This window comes from Mauremys reevesii, linkage group 2, assembly GCF_016161935.1.
Source record: "Mauremys reevesii isolate NIE-2019 linkage group 2, ASM1616193v1, whole genome shotgun sequence".
In the NCBI taxonomy this organism is placed as follows: domain Eukaryota; kingdom Metazoa; phylum Chordata; order Testudines; family Geoemydidae; genus Mauremys; species Mauremys reevesii.
Window position 1 is genome coordinate 206,235,271 of NC_052624.1, and position 23,608 is coordinate 206,258,878.

Sequence of the window (23,608 nt, forward strand, 5' to 3'; positions counted from 1 at the left end):
ATGCTGCAATTATAACTGAAAACTTAAAAGATTTTTTTTTAAACAACCAAGTATTAAAGTAACTCTATTAGGTTACCAATAACAGTTCTTGAAATCTATTTACCACTGTTACAACTCAGATTTCTTCAGCTGAAAATCAAGTATGTTTCACTATGGTATTTACTGGTTCATTTAGCAGAACAATAAATTCTTCAGTCCCATGAACACTGTTACAAATATATACTGTACCAACTTCTTGCATCAAATTAAACAGATGCAACCATTTTTAAACTAAGAGAAACTGAAATCATGTTTTGACATACTCGTCATACTTCATAGCAAATTTTCTGGGCGCTCAAAGAAATTTACATTTTAGGCAAAAACACCATACCAGTCATTTTCAAAGGGGTCCTTCCATAAATTACTTTTATTTCTCATTGAATGAGCACAGAGTCATTACCATATTAATAACAGATATGTTTATTATTACATATCCATCAGTGCGGCTTTCAATACCACTTGAAACATGCAAATCGTCCTGAGGACGAATCAGTTTTCCAGTGCTTCTTATTTAATACACAACTGCAAAGCCATTATAAATTACTGAGGAGGTATTTGGTTAAAAAAAATAAAATAAAATAAAACAAAACCATACTGTCCATACCATGAATGTATCCCTGCTACAAAGCAAGAGTTTAACAACATTTATACTTTAATTCCTGAATTATCTGGATTTTTTAAAGTTTCACAGGCATACTGTTCATTGTTGGTTCTCTGTTACATGCTTTTTGCATTTTCTAGAAATCTCGTCTTATGAATAAGAATTCTTTCTTTGTAACAGGAGTTTTCATTCAAAGATTGTATTCAATTTAGGAAATGCATCTAGCATCTACAATACTTTAAACCAATTAAAGTTCAGTAAAAACTACTGATGCAGAATAGGTTTTTGAGATTTCTATGCATATTGACATGGCAATAATACAATTCTCTCAAAATAAGGCACTAAAAGGGCAATGCAACACCCATTAAAAGTGTTCTAAGAATAATTTATATTTCAAACAGTGCATACATTTCTTAAATGTCTATTAACTTAATGTACGTTATCACTTAAAACGGTAAGGCAATATGTTATACAATTACAGAAATCATGTACCCCCGAAATATGCTTCCAAACTTGGTTCTTTTGTAGTTAGTTTCTAATGCCTCTAACAGTAAAATAATTCAGTATGGCTTGGCAAAAATGCATAGATTAAATGCTTGTTGTCCCCATCCCTTTACACACTTTCTGAATCAGTATTTTGTAAAGCATAATGCAAAGTATTTAACACTTCGATCCACTCTATTATGGGTGATTAGCATTAACGCTGTTAAGAGCTCTGCAGTGAAGGCACTGAAGTTCAAGTGAGTATACGGCTTCATTTTTAAGCTAGTTCTGCAGTGTTCAAGAGCACAACTCAGAGTCTTCAAAGAAATTTCTGTTCTTCTCATTTTGAGATATCTTCCTTCTCTGCTCAAGTTTGTGCACTGATTTTGATATAAATATCCTCTCCAAAGGCCAAACAGTCCTTTTCTCTCATTGATATGAGGAAAGTGGACTGCATTTCATCATGATTGACAGGCATTTTCTTATAAATCCAAAAAGGCAGCACCTTTTTCATACACCTAGCTAAGCGTTATTTGCTTTAACTTGCATTACATAGTAATAATTAATCTAATCTACCTTTAGGCAAACCCGCAATAAAACACCCTCAGTGCGCTTTTTGTGCCAAAGCAAGGAGGAGAGAGTAACAGCAATCTTAACCCTGAAGCCTGTGATAATTGTGTTGAAAGGAACAACAGCCTGTCGTCTGCACTGCTCTGTGTGGTTGAAGAAGCCCAGTTTCTCAGACTGCATCCCATGAGATTCCATGAAGTACTGTACATGTGGTTAGCTGGAAGGAAAAAAAATACTGCAATTAATGAAGAAATCACAGGGACACTCTTAGTTCATGTTTACCAAGAGATTAAATGAAAAAAAAATAAATGTGTTCTACATAGCAACATTTTATAACTTTTTTTTTCAATTTATAACACAGCATAACACTAAAGGCACACTTACATAATTGTAAATTTAAACACAAAGATCACATAAAATTCAAAGTAAATATATTTTCTGATCCATTCAATGAAAATTCATTCACAGTATCATTTTATATAAGAACAATGTAATGCTTTGTATAAAATTTTAAAATCACAATTAGATGATACATAAGATTAATGTATGCAATATTGTTGTAGCCATGTTGGTCCCAGGATATTTGAGAGAGAAGCTGCAAGAGGTAACAAACACAAGTTGGTCCAATAAAAGATGCTACCTCACCCATCTTGTCTCTCATAAAGTTAATGATATATTAAATCAATGGGACTAAGTTATAGAAAATGAGAAAGCTTATATAGTTTTGAAGTGTAAAGGACCAAAACAATGGACTATCCCTGACATAATCAAGCCTATTCTGTTTCAGTGTAAATGTTAATATTGCAAATACAGTAATACTTTTACACACACTCCTTGTAATTTTAAACTATAGTGAAATAAATACCAAAAATATTGAGAGCAAAAAATGGCACAACACCCCCAAAGATAAAAAGTTCTGTAACAATTAGTGTGGTAGAAGCCTAAGATATCCTTTTGGATCGTCAGACAGCACTGCTATTGGTATAAACCAAAAATTCATTGAGTTTACTATCTGTTATAAACAGATAGTTAAGGGTTAACGTTTCTTTTACCTGTAAAGGGTTAAGAAGCTCAGTAAACCTGGCTGACACCTGACCAGAGGACCAATAAGGGGACAAGATACTTTCAAATCTTGGTGGAGGGAAGTCTTTTGTTTGTGCTCTTTGTTTGGGGGTTGTTTGCTCTTGGGACTAAGAGGGACCAGACATCAATCCAGGCTCTCCAAATCTTTCTGAATCAGTCTCTCATGTTTCAAACTTGTAAGTAATAGCCAGGCAAGGCATATTAGTCTTATTTTTGTTTTCTCAACTTGTAAATGTTCCTTTTTGCTGAGAGGATTTTACCTCCGTTTGCTCTAACTTTGAACCTAAGGCTAGAGGGGGTTCCTCTGGGCTATATGAATCTGATTACCCTGTCAAGTATTTTTCATCCTGATTTTACAGAGATAATTTTTACCTTTCTTTCTTTAATTAAAAGCTTTCTTTTTAAGAACCCGATTGATTTTTTCCTTGTGTTAAGATCCAACGGGATTGGATCTGGACTCACCAGGAATTGGTGGGGGAAGGAAGGGGGGATGGTTAAATTCTCCTTGTGTTAAGATCTAAGGGGTTGGATCGGTGTTTACCAGGAACTTGGCGAAAAAGCCTCTCAAGGCTGCCCAGGGAGTGGAAGGTTTTGGGGGGACAGAAAGTAATCCAGACACTGAAATTTCTGGATGGTGGCAGTGTTACCCGATCTAAGCTAGTAATTAAGCTTAGAAGTGTCCATGCAGGTCCCCACATCTGTACCCTAAAGTTCAGAGTGGGGGAGGAACCTTAACCATATCTGTACCTGATGAATAGTTAAAATGAGGAAAAAACTCTCTACAAGAACTTAATTATAATGAAGTGGGCATGCTAAAGGACTCAGACTTCATGGACTTTTACTCAATCTATTGGCTCTGATTCAGGAAAGCACTTAAGCTTAACTTTAAAGCACATACCTATTCAGCAACGCATCTTAATGAATGCTTAAATGCTTTAGGGCCTGACCCAAAGTTCATGGAAGTCAATAAAAGAACTCCAGATAGACTTACATGCTTGAAGGAAAGACTTAGGTGCCTTGCTGAATTGCAAATTACATAATTGTAAATTAAACAGCACATAAAGCTCACATAAAATTCAAAGTAAATTGCTTAATTTCCCTATGATCAGGTTCCGACATCTAAGAATGTAGCAATGGTCAAATACCAGGTAAATGCTAAATGTTATATTCCAAGGGGATTACCATCTGTCCTCATCTCCTCCTCCTCAGTTCTGGGAGAATACAAAATTATTATTATTAATACTTTTTTTGGTGGCCGAGGGCTGTGAGAGGGAGGCAGGAAGAAGGGACAATAAGTCTTCAATACGTGGCTTGCATTGTATAATTTACGACAATTAAGCAACCAATCTTTTTCTTTCTAGTATGTAAAAGTGAATTTTTCAACTGGCTTCTGTTACTAAACCCGTGTTCATTAATTGCCGAAAATAAAATCCCCTTCCCCCACCTATCCCCTAAAAGATGAGCCAAAGCCCATATAGAGAATATTTAGTGATATTTAGGAACATAGGAATGGCTGTATCCTGTCACAGCAGTAATCCATCTAATTTCCAACAATGACTAGTACCAAATGCTTCAAAGGAAGATACAGGAAAGTCCATACTAGAATAACTTGTCCATGGAGAAAAGTTCTTTCCAACCATTATCAGTTAGTGTCCATCTTATGCCCTGGCACATAAGCATTTATAGCCCTATTTTTTTCCTAATATAACTGGATCTTTTTATTATTCATTTAAATATCTAATCGTTTTTGGAATCTTACTAAGCTCTTAGCCTTAAAATCCTGTGTCAACTAGTTCCACAGGCTAAGTATACTTCATGTAAAAAGGTTTTCCAAAGGGATTCCCTTTTATAAGTTTTAAGTGTGTTGACTTTAAATTTCATTGAATATCCTCTTGTTCTTGTATTATGCAAAAAGGTAAATAGGAGCACCAACTTACTTTCTGCCATTTATTATTTTGCATTCTTTTATCATATCTGCTCTTATTTGATTCATCTCTAAAATAAATAGTTTCAGTCTTTTAAATCTCTTGCAATAAAGAAGCCTATGTATGAATGCCTCCAATAATTTTTGTCATCTGTCTCTGGACCCCTTCTATTTCTGCTAGAAATAGAGCAACACAAGCAATGCTCTTGTCGTATAAACGTTATCTATCCCAGGATATACACTCAATCCTTACAGTATGTGACCATTAAAACGCAGAGTATGCTGGAAGTTATGTTCTGCAAATAAAATGTCTGTATTAATCCTGAGACACAATGAAATGAAATTGCTCAGGGCAGATTTCTTTCGTCATATTAAGTACACCTCCACCAAAAGATTCAGAGTAGGTCTGAGAAGAATATATTGCCATTAAGGGTTTAACTCTCATCATCCTGGCATATACTGTATTAGTAAAATTCAGATCCTAAATTGTGAGAGCATGTATCTGATTACTGTTTCTTTACAACCGTAGTAGAGGGGCCAGAGAAGGTTTGGGCAAAAGATCTACAATGAAGTAGAAAGAGAAAAACAGATACTTTAGAAAATTAGCTTGAGCGACAATTCTGTTTTCCTTTTTTTCTAATGAAATTCCTTGTTAAGTGCTGGAACACGACAACTCCTTACCAGATTTTTTACGACTGTTACATGACACAAAAGGTGTCAATGGGATTAAAAGGGAAGGTTACTCACCAGTAACTTGAGTTTTCTGAAAGGGTACTTTCCCCCATAGATCCACAATCTTTTGACCTATTGAAATGTAGAAATGAACATTTCAAGAAAAATTTCAGATGCACTGAGTGCTGTGTATACACTCTATATGAGCATCTAAAGAAGTGAACTCTATGACTGTGCTGGTTAAAAAGACAAGACACAAGCCAAAATCTCTATTAAAAGAGAGTGAAAAGGATTCAGTGAGCAGGTCTTCCACTTCTCAGAAAATTTCTTCCCATTATTTTTAAAGAGTTTGAATGGAAAGTTTCTGTCTTCCCTAAATAATCTGTAAGAATGCCTGGGCAAAGTTCAGATCTTGAAATGAAAAACTCAGAAGCCAAGTAGCTAGATTCAAGGAGGCATGATCTGAGTAAAGAATCTGACAGTTCTTCCAATACAAGAGAATCCAACAAGGGGGCTGACAACTATAATAGAACTGAGTAGTGGAACTATTTTCTCTAATGTGACACTATGGCAAAAAATGAAGCTCTAAGTGAGCCTTGAACTAAGCAGAACCAGAAATAGAGACAGATGATTTTTTGTTGCGTGAAGATTGGTATCTGTGGAGCCCATCTGGAGATTTCCGTTGCTGTAATTTGAAGAATATACAATTTATAAGCTAATTGAATTAATATGCCATAAATTGAAGATGTGTTACTGGATTGTTCAAAACAATCACACAGTAACAGCTATCAGAAGCCTCTGCAGAGGGGAAAAAGGAGAGCAGAGCATACTTAGAATGGAATTCCAATAGCCCCCCGATAAGAGAAAACAAAGGATACAATTCTGTAAAAATACAATACAAAAGTAAAATATAAGCAATTGTACAGACACAAATGTGACAGTATGCAAGGAACACTGTATAACAGACAGGCATATATGGGTTGGGGTACCCAAAAAAATGTAGTTTTCACAAACAAGCAGTCAGGACTGTGACATTCCAATGGTTATTTTTGTTTTGTATATTTCAAATGATCAACAACAGTACATTTTGTTATAAGATACATACATGCAGTATGTTAAATTATTCCCTTTTTTCCTTAATTCATCCTTTAGAAGAAATCTGGGATATGTTCCAGAGAAGTATCGAACAATGCTCCTTCCTTTTTAGCAGTACCTTTCCTTATGTTTAGGTAATGCAAAAGCTCCCTTACAAATGTCTACAACTACAAATATGAGTTCATCAGAATTCACTATATGAAGATCATTTCAAAGATGGACATACAAAAGCCTTGAAAGCAACACACCAATTTAAAATAGAATCCCCACATTCTAAGGCAAAGTGAGTGGGAAAGCAAGAATCCTGTGTGAAGAGATCTTAAAAGTAATGGTAAGAATCAGCTGAACAACCTTAAATCAGCAGCGGGTTCTTTTTTTGATGAGGAGAATTACAGGTTGCTAGAAGTGGAATGTTCTGTGGCAGATGGAAGGACACTTAAGGTCTAATCCAAACCTATTGAAGTCAATGGGAATCTTTCCACTGACTTGTATGGGCTCTGGATCAGGACTTTTGTCAGAATGTGTCAAAGGCAGAGTGTCTGGGTTGTCCTGGGGAAAAGGTAGTTGTTTCAGCAGTTGGAGTGTTATTTAGGACCCACCAAGTGCTAGAGCCTTAATAGTTGAAGCACCTAGGGCTTGCTGAGGCATGCATTTTGCAGCTACTGAGTGTAGGGCAGCTCTCCAGGCCTCATGAGGGGGCAATGATTATCCAAGTGGTACAGGTGGGATCCCATTACATTCCTAGTGGTATGAGGAAGAGCTCAAATGGTTAATTTGGCAGCAGAAGTTAGGAGTTAGGAAGGTGTCAGATGGCTAATTGGCACTTGAAGTGAGTAACCCTGACAATTCAAGTCTTTGCTAGACCTGAGAAGAAAAACAGATATGATAGTCGAGGTGTAGAACCACCACAGCTCATATTCATGCTTGGAGTGTACAACAGGGATGGCAGAAGTCTGGCCAATCATATCAACCACTTTGAGTGGACTGCAAAAATAAATAGATGGAATGAGGCCACCAAGCTGGATTTTCTGGGTCTGCTATTCCAACACAAAATCAATAACGTGTTTCAAGGGCTGGCGTCTGACAGGCAATGGGATAAGCATCTACTAAGAATGACCTACATGGAGTAGTCCCTGGACCAAACCACAGATTCAAAGTATAAGCAAGCAGACTTCAGTAACTGGAGACACGAAAAGGGGAATCGGACAGTGATTTTGGCTATGCCCTCTAACATTTTGCTACCAGGCATTCCCACATTTTAAGGAACAAATGCAGGGTTCATTGTACCAAGGCCAGTTTGTGACCTACATATATGAAAGGGAGACTGGGATAGCAATTTGAAAGAGGAAACCTGAAGTACTGGAAGGAACAATCACTGTTGCAAAATTGAAGCTAGTGGCTCAGCTCAGAAGAAGTGGCTCAGCTCCCTGGGCAGAGGTGGCTAAGATCAAGTGCTTACGTAGGAGTGGTACACCTGGCATAATAGTGGTGAACCACAGCACCCCAGGAACTTATGAGCAAGCCATGATTACAGTACAATATTTCCATTCTTGAAAATATGCCCTATACATAGGATTCCTAGTAGAAGAGAAGGATGTCAAGGAATAACAAACAAGTAAAAAAGTACTGCTAAGTAAGCTGAGGTTTGACAGAGCACTCCTGCCTTGACAAAGCAGGAGCTGGATGATATTGCTACACTTAGTGGGGAAACACCTGCTCCACAGAGCCCTTGCTTCACAACTTGTATATCAGTAGGGATGGAGAAATCCCGCTGCTATGTTGTTTTTCAATGGAACCTCAATAGGCTGGCACTTCAGAGAAATGTGTATGCCCCATAACCTGACAGGTGTGTTTGTTCCAAGGCAAATCTAATATGGATCCCACAACATCAATCAATCAGAACATGGGAAAAGGTAAGGCATTTTGCACTAGGAAGAAATTCAAACCATGAGTGCTAAAAAAAAAAAAATCTAGAATGAAACTTCCCTAAAATTTGGAGAGTAGAAAGAACACAGCCAACTTAGCTGGCTATATGGAACAGCTGAAGTCCACCTGGGAAAGAATTCTTGAGCTCCTCCTGCAAGTGAGAGTGCCTATGGTGTTCACTCTCCAAAGAAGTTACTTCTGGGACAGCTCAACTGCTGTTAGAAAAGCAGAACAAAGCAATCTGAGACAAACAAAGGGAACTAAATGTCTTTGTTCAGGTGGTCAAATCCTAGATTGCCAAGAACGTCAGTGAATTGTATTTGTATATGTTAACATAGTCAACAGTGATCCTCAAGACTACCTCATCTGGGGAAATGACTTTCAACATGAGGTAGCACTAATTCCAGGAATGTTGCACTAAAGCTCACAGCCACTGCAATGGCAGGAAGAGGAGTATACAAGCAGAAATCTGTGGCCAGTGAGTTAAGAACAATAAGGGTTTTTAAAGTATATGGGTGAGGGGGGATGGAAATGTCTAACAATGGTATTGGTCCATTACTAGATGGTAGAATTGTCAATAGTGAAGAAAATGCACAAGTTTTCGATACATATTTCTGATCTATATTTGGGAAAAAGCCAGATGATCCATTCATATCATATGATGATAAAATACTTTCCATTCCAACAGTAACTAAGGAGAAGTCAAATAGCAGCTATGAAAGCTTAACATTTTAAAATCAGCAGGTCCAGATAACTTGCATTCAAAAGAGTTTTAAGAGGAGCTGTCTCTACCATTAATCTTGATTTTCAACAAGTCTTAGAACACTGGAGACATTCCAGAGATCTGGAAGAAAACTAAAATTGTGCTATTTTAAAAGGGTAAATGGTATGACATGGGTAATTATAGGCCTGTCCCAGCCTGACATCAGTCTTGAGCAAAACAACAAAATGGGTGACACGGGACTCAATAAAGAATTAAAGGTGAGCAATTAATGCCAATCAACACTAGTTTATGGAAATTAAATCCTGTCAATTTAACTTGGTATCTTTTTTAGATGAGATTACATATTTTATTGTTAAAGGTAATAGTGTTGATGTAATATACTTAAGACTTCTGTAAGGCATTTGACTTGGTATCATACAACATTTTGATTAAGAAACTAGAATGATATGAAATCAACATGACACATTAAATGGATTAAAAATTATCTAACTGATAATGACTGCCCATTCACATTTTGAGACCTAAGTGGGTGTGTTTCTAGTGGGATCCTGCAGCGATTGGTTGTTGGCTCTATGCTATGTAATATTTTTTTTTTTATAAATGTCCTTGAAGGAAACATACAACATGATCTGGATTGCTTGGTAAGATGAGTGCAAGCAAATAACGTGCATTTCAATATGGCTAAATGTAACATCATACATCTCAGAACACAGAACATAGGCCATGCTTACAAGATGAGACACTATTTTGGGAAGCAGCAAAGCTGAAAAAAAAAAAAAAAAAAGACTAGAGTGTCATGGTGGATAATCAGCTGAACATGCAATGCCTTGGCCAAAATGTTTAATGCAATACTTGGCCTCTTCTGGCCTTATAATCTATGAATAACCTAGCTGGTGAAGTCCAACAGCAGATCCTAAGCCACACAATGATGTGTTGAGCTGCTCAGCTCATGTTCCAACACAGGCCATTAGAGAAGATATTGTCAGTGGGATTATTCAAGCCTCTCCCCCCGGGTGCTATGACCGAGTGCTGATCAGTTCTTGTTGTTGAATGGTGGAAAAGTTCTCTGTTCTGGATAGTAAGCTAACAGAAATATGATGCAGAATCAAAATTGGCCTGGCAAGCATCATCATAACACTCTGCCTTATGAAGAGTTTGTACCTCAGGGGCACAGGAAAAGTGAGAACGAAGTATAAATACTGCAAAGTGTCTCTCCACATCAGAACACTAAAAGGAACCCAGTTACAGCTGATGCGACAAAGCAACTTCCCTTCTCTGAGTACCAGGAGAACCTAGTCAGAAACTTGGGATCTATAGATAAAAGAGGCAAACCCCTCATGCAGTGATGCCCAGCACTGTGCAGTGATGATGCTTGAATGCCAATGGCTAGGCACCAGGTCACCTCACTTCAAGGTGCTATGGCTATAGTGCTATGGCTATAGTGCTACAACTCCAGCATATCTCATCTCTACAGCACTGGTTCAACGAGAGACACTATCTCTGCGACAGCAGTACACATAGGCAATTCCATGTCCCCTAGGCAGCAAGGCACATCAGATTCATGGTGCCAACACAGAGAAGTCAAAGCACTAGTGTATCAAAATAGTTGTGCAATGAGGTGGAGGCATATGCACCAAACTGCCTCATCATATCAGCGTGATTATTCTGAGGAAGATGCACCTCTTCATCTGAAACCAGTGAGCCAGAATGCCTTTCTTGTATGCCACCAGTATGAGGCAGAGATGACAAAGCACTGGAGTGCCTCTTCTGTGTGGTGCCAATGTGTTGAAGTAGATACATCAATGTGCCCCTCCTGCTTGTTGCTGGGGTTTTGAGGCAGAGGTGGTATATTTAAGATTACTACCACTACATGGTGTTGCTGAGTCTAGGCAGAGATAGTTACTCACCAGAGTTCCTCTTTTCCCTGGCGCTAATATATTTAGGCCAAGGCATTGATGCCTCTTCTGCTTTATGATGATGTGCCAAGGTAGAAGTTCCAATTACCAGAGTGTCTCAGGTACATTGAGACTCTGGTGTTCTGGTGCACCTCTACTGTTTGGCACCAATGCATCAAAGCAGTGGTCCTAGTGTGCACTTATTATAAGGCAACCTTCTGTCCCTCTCTGCTTCTGGGCTCAAGTGCTCTTCCACTGTAACATCCTGATAGAGTTGTCAAATACATAAATCATCTAACCCCTAAAGCAATCCTTGGCCCTTAAGTGGAGGAAATGTCTTAACTCTGGCTAGGGATAGATTTATAGACTTTAGGAATATGTCCAGAAGGTCCCTGGACCAAGCATATGCCATCCAGAACATATTGCCAGGTACACTCAAGTGCTATGTGGTGAGGGAATGGTGGAAGTAGTCTTCACAGATAAACCCTGAAAGTGAGCAATATAAAAGGAGAAACATGCTGAACGAACTACCCATACTAACAAATTACTTGAGCGAAGAAGATGTCCTCATTCCTCATCAAGAGGTGACTATAGCTGGACTGCTTGGTAGTAGTGAACATAACATAATTAAATTTAACATCCCTGTGGCAGGGAAAACTCCACAGCGGCCCAACACTGTAGCATTAAGGGGAACTACACAAAAATGAGGAGGTTAGTGAAACAGAAATTAAAAGGTACAGTACCAGAAGTAAAATCCCTGCAAACTGCATGGAAACTTTTTAAAGACACCATAGTAGAGACTAGACTCAAACGTATACCCCAATTTAAAAAACATAGTAAGAGAATCAAAAAAGAGCCACTGTGGTTAAACAACAAAGTAAAAGAAGCAGTGAGAGGCAAAAAGGCATCCTTTAAAAAGTGGAAGATAAATCCTAATGAGGAAAATAGAAAAGAGCATAAACTCTGGCAAGTGAAGTGTAAAAATATAATTAGAAAGACCAAAAACGAATTTGAAGAACAGCTAGTAATAGCAAAAAAAAAATAAAAAAAAAAATTAAATACATCAGAAGCAGAAAGCCTACTAAACCACCAGTGGGGCCACTGGACAATAGAGATGCTAAAGGAACACTTAAAGACGATAAGGCATTGCGGAGAAACTAAATTAATTCTTTGCATCGGTCTTCACAGCTGAGGATGTGAGGGAGATTCCCAAACCTGAGCCATTCTTTTTGGGTGACAGATCTGAGGAACTGTCCCAAATCGAGGAGTCAGAGGAGGTTTTGGAACAAATTTATAAACTAAACAATAATAAGTCTCCAGGACCTGATGATATTCGCCCAAGAGTTCGGAAGGAACTCAAACATGAAAATGCAGGACTATTAACTGTCATCTGTAACCTATCCTTTAAATCAGCTTCTGTACCAAATGACTGGAGGATAGCTAATGTGATACCAATTTTTAAAAAGGGCTCCAGAGGTGACCCTGGCAACTACAGGCCAGTAAGCCTCACTTCAGTATTGGGCAAATTGGTTGAAACTATCGTAAAGAACAAAATTGTAAAACACATAGATGAACATAGTTTGTTGGGAAATTGTCAACATGGTTTTTGTAAAGGGAAATCATGGCTCACTGATCTACTAGAATTCTTTGAGGGGGTCTACAAGCATGTGGACAAAGGAAATCCAGTGGATACAGTGTATTTAGATTTTCAGAAGCCTTTGACAAGGTCCCTCACCAAAGGCTCTTAAGCAAAATAAGAAGTCATGAGATAAGAGGGAAGGTTCTCTCATGGATTGGTAACTGGTTAAAAGATAGGAAACAAAGGGTAGGAATAAATGGTCAGTTTTCAGAATGAAGAGAGGTAGATAGTGGTGTCCTCCAGGGATCTGTACTGGGCCCAGTCCTATTTAACATATTCATAAACGATCTGGAGAAAGGGGTAAACAGTGAGGTGGCAAAATCTGTAGATGATACAAAACTACTCAAGATAGTTAAGTCCCAAGCAGACTGCGAAAAGCTACAAAATGACTCTCAAAACTGGGTGACTGGGCAACAAAATGGCAGATTAAACTTAAATGTTGATAAATGCAAAATAATGCACATTGGAAAACATAATCCTAACTATACATATACAATGATGGGTTCTAAATTAGCTGTTACCACTCAAGAAAGAGATCTTGCAGTCATTTTGGATAGTTCTCTGAAATCATCCACTCTATGTGCAGCGGCAGTCAAAAAAGCAAACAATGTTGGGAATCATCAAGAAAGGGATAGATAAGACGACAGAAAATATCATATTGCCTCTATATAAATCCATGGTTCACCCACACCTTGAATACTGAATGCAGATGTGGTCGCCCCATCTCAAAAAAGATATATTGGAATTGGAAAAAGTTCAGAAAAGGGCAACAAAAATTATTAGGGGTATAGAACAGCTTATAGACTAACAGACGTATTGGAGCATGAGCTTTTGTGGGTGAATACATGCATCTGAGGAAGTGGGTATTCACCCACGAAAGCTCATGCTCCAATATGTCTGTTAGTCTATAAGGTGCCACAGGACTCTCAGATTCTTTACCCATTGAAGCAGCAAAGAGCTAAGGAAATCACAAAGAGCTCTCTTGTGCAGGGGCTTGAGATGCAAGCATGAGAATCGTATGTATGGTATCTTTAAAGAAGGTTCTTTTTAATTAAGGTTCGATACTGCATACAAAGGTGTTCATGAAGAATATATATATACTACTGTCAATTTTTAAAAAATCCACATTTGCCAATACCAACATCTGTGATTAATTTTGCTAGAAAATAAGCTAAGGAACTGGATACAAACTTGTATCCTGTGTTCAACTAGTTGTCTGCCAAAGTAGTACAATGTAAATATACAGTCATATTACAAATGTGGTGAACTGTAGCTTTTAAGTCAGTAAATCAAGGATTGGTGGCATCCCCTGTACATGGGGATCTTGGTGTTGCTGACCTGAGAGATTCTTCAGGATTGAGAGTCACTGAGCTTCTACAGTTGCCATGTGGAGCTACGAAACTTCAGATAAATCGTGCAGGGGAGGAGAGCTCCTCTTTGCACAACTCTTAAAGGGGGGATCTGCCATTAGAGTTTCCTGTGCTCTGATTTTTTTCTTTGGCGGGCCTCTTTTCCATTTTTGTTGACTTATGGGTCATGGAGAATGACCATCTGTGGGGTAAGAAGCCCGCACGTGTGCTCTTGGGAGCAGAGTGTACTGGGGAGTTGGTCAACCTGGATTTGATGTCAGCTGTATGGATCTAGAACAGAAAAATCTGAAATATTGCCTCCCCGTTCTTACAGGCCTGGGATGTGAATAATTTGCAATTTTTATATTTTCCAGGAATGTGTGATTCCCTGAGACAGTAGAGGTCTTTAACATGCCCACCATTGATGGGCACAGCGCCCTCAGAAGACGGGCAGTACTTAAACCTTGGAGATCCTGAGGTGGCCACCTCAGAAAAACTCTCTTTTTTTATTTTTAAAAAGTACACTAGCTCTAACTATAAATACGAATACACTACTAAACTGGAATACAGAGGGACGGACAACAATTGCTCTGTCTTGATACCAAGAGGTGACTGAGAGAAACTGATGGCAGATGGTGTTCTCCAACTCTTATCCCCTCACTAAGGAACAGGAGGAGCTGCAGGGTGCATGTGCACCGTGCAGATATGCTGGCCAAAAGGCTCTAAACTCAAGCGCAGTGGGTACACGCACACCATTAGTGGAATATGCATATGGACAATCACTCAAAATAGAAAGATGAGATTCTCAGAGCTAAATTTCAAAATGGAATGATTTGTACCTGTTTTTTTCCTGAAGACTATTTTCAATCATGAAACTGTGAAACAAAGGCATTTTAATTCTGTTATAAGTGAAAAGTTCAGCACAACTTTAACTGCAGAATTAGTAACAATGCTCCCATGTCTGATACACACAGACATTTTTGCATTAAAAAGAACTAGACATTTTATAGTTATTTCTCACCTAGTTTTTCCAGAAGTATTTTTAACACCTTTTCGGAAAGACTGATTTGCGGAGGATCTTGCAGACAGAGTTCTAGGGGAAGCACGAATGAAACTGGATGGGGGTGTCTTGGGGATCTTCTTTACTAAATGCGTGACCCATTTCTTCTGTTCATCCTGACAGGATGCCAACAACAACATATCTCTTGCTGAAGTTACATCATAACTCACTATAAATAAGAGAAGAAAGAAGACTGTTCAGTGAAAAACTAGGAATAATCATCAATATAATGCTTATAATGTTATGATAATCATGCTGCTAGGATAATGCTGGAATCTGCATGCTTAACAAAGTTTTACTGAAATGGGTCATATATTTGTAAAACACATAATAAATTTCAGGGGAAATCACAGAAATTAAACATGAAACTATGCAGTCTGTCTATGTTAACATAATTAATATTATGGAGATTGACTAGTCTACTTTAGTTTTAGTCTTAATAAAGCTGTGTTGGTGCTCTGTGGCCCAAATTCTGGAGAGAAACATGCACTCACAGTACAGGGATGTGTACTGCTCTGTGGGAGCACAAAGGAGGAATGCTCCCCTTCAGCGCAGGGGATAGATGAAGACCCACTCTAAGGCTGCTGCTCTAGCCTTAAGGCTGCAGTATCCTCTCTGGCCCCCATGTGTCAGTCTATGAAGGTGCGGAGAACGGTGGAAGGATCCACATAGCACTGGGTGCTCCTTAGTATTCCCCTCCTATGGCCTATCTCTGCATATAATCCTCTAGAATCATGCTCTAATCTCCTGAAGCAGGTGGAGGCAGGGCACAGTTTGCCTCTTTAATGGCAATGTGTTAGCTGTCCCTTTATTTTAACACTATCCTTACTAGAAAAGATTTTTCTAAATTTATCATTAATAAATTTTTTTTTTTTAATCTGGTAATTTGAAGTATTTAGCTAGAAACGCAAATACTAACTGTTTCAAGTTACAAAAAACATAATAGGTACAGCTCCTTACCTTTACATGGAGTAATTAATTCCTCCTTTTTATCTAGGTGATCCTTATGGCACTTAACATGGCACTTTCGACACTCCAAGGCAGGGGGCGGCTTAAAGACATGCCAGAGGGGTTTGGAACAGGCCTCACAGTTGGCTGGAAAGTGGTATAATGTAGGAATAAATTCATGACCTTTGTGATTTAGAAAATTTGTTTTCTCCACTGTCTGTGCTGGTTCTGCTTCCAAATCTTTCCTGCATTCACCCTCATTAGCATACAGAATCTGAGCCAAAAAAGAGAGATATATTGGAAAAACTTTTATAAAAACAGACAAATTGTATTGATTTTTTAAATTATTTAGGTTCTTGTTACCTGGAATATTTTAGGGATTTCCTCAGTTTCTGCTCTATATACATCTCCTTGGGTTACAGGTCGAACATGGAATAATTTACTGAAATTATAGAAACAAAAGATTTGGAAAGTGTTAGAGTATACATCAAATCTCTTTATTAAACTGTTCTGGATATAGATTGGAGGCTCAATCTTATCACTCTAATTTCATGGGAAAAGTCCTTACTCATGCAAGTTGTCCCATTGATGTCAGGACTATAACATGGATATAGTAATGTGTTTATACACAGTGTTTGATCCTTCCTACACAAGGAACACCAAAATATGTTGTAACATGGGAAAGAGGACCACCTTATTAGGCATGCATTATCCTGCATAGCAAATTTACTTGTGAAGACAGGAAGGGAGTTTTAGAGCCTCAAAGTAATATTATGAGGCTTAATTCATTAAATGTTTGTAAAGCATTTTGATAACCTTGGATGGAAGACTATCGGAAGTGCAAAGCATTTATTGATATTGGACTGGACCACTGTTTCTCAATTGGTCAGCTGTGAATGCCAACATGGTCATGTAGAAAATCAGAACAGTTATGAAACACTGAAAATTTTATAACAATCCAAAGCAAAGAAAATCTCACTTGCCACACTCCTCATGCCTCCTTAGCCTTCAAAGTGGAGTATATTCTGTTAATATCTCAAAACACACACAAAATCACAGACTTATGTCTTTATATTAAATGTAAGGTGGTTGTGAAAATTTTTGACTTCAGATAAGGAGTGGACAACCTAAAAAGTTTGAGAAACACTGGACTAGATCAAACCTGACCCTTGCTCAGAAATATACGAAAGAGGAAGCAGTGTGGTGATGGTGGAACACAAGGCTCTGGAATCAAGGAGACTTTCCCTCACCTTTGTGTCCCAGACAAGGGCCATGTACAGTTGCGGTTCTTCTGTTTAGGGAACACAAGGACTGTTCCCTCAGTGCAGCTCAGGGAGCACAAATCATCCCAAAAGGGTCAGGGAGTCAGGGCCATAGCTTCATACCCCCTCCCCTACAGACCTGGCTGGCCACAGACAAACTGCCATCACTGGGACGGGGTAGTCTATTTTTTGTCAAGGTCCAAATTTCTTGGTCAAGGTATAGTCAAGATCCATTCAAAAGCATCTGGCAGTCCAGATTTGGCCTGCAGTCCATCTATTGACTACCTTTGCACTAGAAATTGTTACTGAAGTCTAAATGTTTAAGATACTAGAAACAAAATACTTCTGTACATCTTGAAGTAGGACAGATAAACAGGCATCTTCAAAAGGCCAAAGCAGACTCAAGGTTGTTTACTGTATCTTGATTCTGCGTTGTCAGATTTGTCTGTCACACTGTACATAAAATGCTTTTCTACATTTTTTTTTTAACTTTAAATTAACAGTAGCATCACTTACTCGATATCTAGTACCATGGATGGATTGGACAGGTCCTTGTCCTTTTCATCATTATAGAACAAAATCTTTTTACTGCTTACCACAACATACTGAAAGAAAAGGAAAGGGAAAAAGGTTATACACACTCTCTCACCCACACACAGCTATGTACCAGGAACTGGAGTTTTTCCAAGATGAACCGCTGCACTACCTCACTATTGGGAGATGTGCTAGTAGTTCAACTGGGCTGGCTGAACCTCTAGAAGTAGTGACCACTGCAAGCTCCAAGGCACTCCCTCCTTGCAAACTTTTTGAAGATGAGGCAATAGAAAGGAGTAAGATCCTTTCAACTACTTCTGTTACTTCCACATTTAATTCTACAGCCTAGTAGCAACAGGGCTCTGGGGAAGTGGGGAACGTAGGAAGTAGCATGAATGTGCAAAGACTCATCTTTAAGAACTCCAGTTACTAGTAAGTATTTTCATGTCTTCTTGGAGTGGGAATCTGCATATTCCCACTACTGGGAGCCTAGTAAGCGGTATTTATCCTCCCCAGAATGGTCAGGTGAGGAGTCCTATTTAAATGGGGACTGTAACATAATTCTCCCAAATTGAGTATCAGCTCTTGATGCCACATCCACAAAATAGTGTTTTGGGAACGTGCTGACCGATCTTTACACAGTAGCTTTGCAGATCTCAATTACTGGGATATACCTAAGACGAAGCATAGAAGTTGCCTTGGCCTTGGTTGAATAGACCCCGAGCTCCTCTGATAGGGCTCTAGGAAATTTACAGCAATCCTTAATACAGAGTCTGGTCAACTTGGACACCTGCCAAATTGCTATGACCTGACCCTTGTGATTATCACCATTGGAGAAAACCTAGGTGAATGCTTATATTCTTTTGACCTATTTAAATAAAACACTAATGCCCTCTTTGCCTCTAAGAAGAAATTTCACCTGTCCTGGATAAGAGTGAGACTTTCAGAAGAACACTCACACATTCAACTTCTGATTGAGATGGAAAACTGTTAACAGCTTATGAAGAAATTTTGGAAAAACGCGAAGGTCCACTTTATTCTTATCGAAGACCATAAAGGAAGGATTGTCTATAAGTAAGGTTATGATTTTGACATGGAAATTTTTAGCAAATGTCATGGCAAGAGTGTGGGAAAAAAACATTAAGTCACAGACAGTAGGGTGATTCTACCTCACATTCACCCCACACTGGAGGCTCCTGTCCCACAGTGCTAGGCCCAGCTCCAGGGGTGATGACACGGTGCATGGGGTTGCAGCACAATTCAGGTTCGGTCCATATGCCCCTTTATCTCCATCAGGATGGATGGACCATACATGAGTGATGCTGCTACCCCATGTGCCAGGCCACAAACTCTTGGGGGCCATCTCAAATGTGTTTTTACTGCCATTTCTGAGATTCACTGACTTTGTTCAAATTCACAATTTTTGTGACCACTGAGACAAAATTATATCTCTATTTACAAGAATACCTAGCCCATTAATTCTCCTATTATGGCTATAACGAAAGCTGTTTTAACAGAGAGAAACAGGGAACATTCTTCCATGGTTTTGGAAAGACACTTCATATGCCTTACAAGAAATAAATTGAGATTCTAGGTAGAGATAGGGTCTCTCTTTGGAGAAAAGATGTTTACCTGAATTCTGAGAAACCTCTTCATCAAAAGCAACTGAACAGAGACTTAGCTGATAAGGAGAAATGACTTCCCGATGTCCCTTGACTGAAGAAAGTGACAATCCCAGCAACTTGAGGTACAGTAAATATTCCAGAAAAAAAAGGAACAAGTGCCAAGGATGGAGCTACATTACTTGTCACAGCCCACAAAGGTAATAGAAGGAAAGGGCTGACAGCTTTCTGGAGATCCAGCACCTCACATACTCTGGTTGAACAACAAAGCTTTGAAACAACTGGAGTCAAACATCCAGGCTGCTAGATGGATTACCTTTGAATCCAGATGGAGTGTCTTTGATGGATCTGCCCTCTCTGCTGTGTCAAAAGATCTGATGTAAATGGTAAAAATAGGTGTGTAACCTGCAGTGTCTGAAGATCCAAATACCACTGGAGTCTGGCCTACACTGGGGCAATGAGAATAACCTTGGCCTTGTCCTGCCAGATGTCTTGTAGTACTCCTGGTAGGTAAACAGAGTGAAAGGCATGGAGGAGACTCATCCCCTTGAATTTACTAGAAAAAATTTCATAATGGACCAAGGGTCCATACCTGTGCTGGAGCAGAACCTCTGACATCTGGTGGCAAACAAATCTATTTCTGGATGCCTCTACTGAAGGGATATTAATTGCGTCACTGACTTCTTTGGGGTCCTACTGATTTCAGCTATGTTAATCTGCAAGGATACTGTCCTTCCCTGCCAGATGGAGAGCCACATTCCCAGAGGGTCCCTGTCTCCCTGCAAAGTTTTCAGGAGTGGATCTTTTCTTGCTCGTTAACACAGCACATGGCCATGAAATTGTCAGTGGCTACTTTGGATTCAACATGTCCTTGAATCCAAAGAAGAAACTACTTGAGAGTTCAGTAAGTCACCCACAGCTCCAGAGTCCTTCCCAGATTCCAGTAGCCATGGATTCTGAAGCACTGGCAGCGAGTGCCCAAAGAGTGACAGTATCTGAAACATTCCCTATTGATGGAGCTAAAGGGTGAATGAATTGTTCGTTGTCTCTGACTCCACTAATGGAGTAAGAAGCATGTCTTTGGGTTATGTCAGCAACAGGAACTCGTCTAGCATGTGGGATATTGTGTCTTGCCAGCCAATGTTAGAAAGGTGTCTCATTCTCAGCCATGCAAATAGAGCTCGGTAAATTGCTGAGACCATTAGCACAAGGAAGACTATTACTGGCTGGGACGAGTTATCCTTCAAGTTCTCTATGTCATGTAGACCTTGAGGTACCTGTTGTAGGGAACATAGGCCACATTGGGACTTAGACCTGAGTAACTTTAGCTGGCCAAATGTTAAATGAAAGATAGAAATGCTCAAAGCAGCTTTCTGGCTTCTAGACAAAAAGTTGTTAGGGTAAGGTCATCCATTTCCCTAAATTCTGCACCCACTTCCCCAGTATCATAATTAACTTACTGTCATGAGGCTGTATGGGAAAGAATAGATATGTGAATGCTGACAAGTCATAAATTATAACAATTAAGACATTTATGTCTTGGGCGTAAGTGGAAGTTTGCCTACCAGCTCCTTAGCACATGGTACCTTCTTGCATCCTGCTTTTGAGATGCAGCTATTTGCTATTAATCAACTAATTGTTGCAAGACACATCCATACTAACCTGAAATCTTCAATGTGACTTCAAGATCAAGATACCAGGCCATTGGCTCACATCAAATTATGGCTACCAGACTAACACCTAATTGGCCTTAGAAGATATTCGGCTATCCCCTGAGCTGGTGTAAAGGGACACTGATCCTTAGAACAGATCAAAGCTATGCAGAAGGAAGGGGTTGGGGGTTCTCTCTCACAACAACGACCACATCCAAAGTTGCATCCTGCTCTTTTCCTTGGACTGACCATCCAAGGAAGAGGTGAAAGACTTTGACCATCAGCTAGGCCAAACCTGAATTCTACAACTGAGAGAGATAAAAGAGATCAAGTTTCCCTGCCTATATATTTAAGGTCTCCCCTAACATTGATAAAAATACTGGCAAATATTAGCTTAGATCCGAATTAAGACCAATCCTGTGAGCTAAAAACTTTGAGAAGATGGTGTGACAATCTTTCTGTACAGCAGTTTGAGGATGGTGGAATCATTCTAACACTCATTAGTGTGAGTGGCTGTATGTTGCATGCCCCCCCTGCATCTGTGTCATTAACTGTTCCCCAAAGGAGTCACTACACCCCTAAGTCTGTTATCTAAATAGTAACATCTCTAAGTTAAACAAGTGTCATTTTAAAACTGCTATACGCATGGGATTCTAGAAACCATTTTATATCTGTGCAAGATTGCCAGAAAGATAGAGACATTGCTATTTATTGTAATAACTGGTGAGCCAGATAATTGAACCACTGATGTATTGATTATAGTTCAATTATAACATAAATGTGACTAGTGCATTATATTACTGTAAATTAGGTTAGGAAAACAAAGTTAAATTAGCTCATTACATATTTTGTCTAATCACATATTTGTTTTTATAACTACTTGCTTAATATTTTAATACATTTATAAAAGATAGAGACTGGTTTCTCTCTCAAAACTTCAATGCAGACAAAATAGCCTATGTAAAAGAAAAAGGTGAAATAATTAACCATTCCTGAGGTCATCCTATATTTATTTTAATTACTTAAAATAACACCTTATTATACCTGCACTGTCTTTGGAGAGAAAATGCCTTTCTGTACACCAAATCTGGGACTGAAGTGATTAGAAGTAATTCATTGAGCAGAAGAAGTGAAAGACTTCTTCTAGTTGACAAGGTAACCAACTCCTGAAGTAGTTTGCATAGTTTCTATGGATATGTCTACACAGCAAAGAAAAACCTGCAGCTGGCCTGTGCCCACCTTGCAGGGTCCAAGAGACTGGGCTCTAGCCTGAGTCCAGACACCTACACAACAGTGAAACAGCCCCACAGCCCGAGTCCCTTGAGCCCAAGTCGGCTGGCACGTGCCAGCTATGCGTCTAGTTGCTGTGTAGACATACCCTATGAGAACTCCTGGGGACGGCACCCTGAGCAGCCAGTCATTGAGACAAAGGGAGAAGGTGAATGATCATCTCTACAGGTCAGATGCCACAGCAGACACACACTTAATGAAGAATCAAAGAGATATAGGGAGGCCAAAAGGGAGGGCCCGTATTGATAGTGGTCTTGTCTGACAGAAAAGTGCAGATACTTCCCATGAGAAGGCCTCATACTAATGTGAAAATAGGTGCCTTAGACTGAGAGACTAAACTAATCTTGAAAGGATAGAGACGAGATAATGGAAGCCAAGGTAAAGGTACTATATATGAATTTTCAGATGTGGGTCTCAAGAAGTTGAATTCCTTCAATAGGTCAAAGACCTCAGTCTTCCTTTGGGATCAGGAAATATCTGGAGTAAAACCCTTTCCCTTTGGACTCTGCAGGAACACATCACATTGAACTTCAGGAAGGCCACATTGCCAAGTCAACAGGAGACTGTGTAAAGGATCTTTGAAGAAGGATGAGGATGGGGCTTGGGGAGGTAGCATGGAATGAAACTGGTTTGCATAATTTGATAGCATGACTTCCAAAATCCAAATATCCATGGTGATTTTGCAGTTTGTTATGTGAAAGAGTGCTAAGTGGTCTTCAAACGGGGAAGGGAACCAGAAAACATGGTTAAGATTGGTTCTAGGCTTTGGGCACTCCATCAAATTTGAGGTCTCAGAGATGATGACGGAGAAAAGTAAATGGCAGAACATCTTTTCGTCACTTTAAAGCTATAATTTTCTTCTGCTTCTCTTGTTAAGGGTCCTACTGATATGATATCTCTTCAGAGGATAGATAATTTTGCCTCCCTTTGACTAGGAGAATCTCCAGCTGGGCTCAAACTGAGGATAAATCAGACTCTCTCAGCCATGTGTACTGTTTGTACTAGTCATTGGGACTTACTTGGAAGCAGCATCTGAAAAATCAAAGAACTCCCTCAGAGCATATCTGTAATTGATTAATCTTTGTGATTTGGGCCTTGGCTAAATTTCTCCAATCTTTGGGTGAAGTCTGGATGAAGACAGTCATCTTGTCCCACAAGAAGTACTGGTAGCAGAACATGACAGATTAGTAGTTTGTCACTGACTGCTTAATGTGGCCAATGAAAGACCTTTCCAAACAAT

General features: G+C 39.1%; 1 protein-coding gene across 4 annotated transcripts in view; it reads right to left on the minus strand.

The window, feature by feature from the left end:
* Positions 1-441: 441 nt before the first annotated feature.
* Positions 442-23,608, minus strand: part of ROCK1 (Rho associated coiled-coil containing protein kinase 1) — a 264,492-nt gene continuing 241,325 nt past the window's right edge. For 3 of the 4 annotated variants that reach the window (XM_039522157.1, XM_039522158.1, XM_039522155.1), the window contains 6 exons: positions 17,787-17,875; positions 16,372-16,450; positions 16,021-16,282; positions 15,022-15,229; positions 5,448-5,504; positions 442-1,910 (listed from right to left, as the gene is read on the minus strand). In XM_039522157.1, the coding sequence (XP_039378091.1) occupies positions 1,907-1,910; positions 5,448-5,504; positions 15,022-15,229; positions 16,021-16,282; positions 16,372-16,450; positions 17,787-17,875 (699 nt within the window). In that variant the 3' untranslated portion in view covers positions 442-1,906. The remainder of the gene's footprint in view (positions 1,911-5,447; positions 5,505-15,021; positions 15,230-16,020; positions 16,283-16,371; positions 16,451-17,786; positions 17,876-23,608) is intronic. The other variant, XM_039522156.1, reaches the window with a different exon arrangement.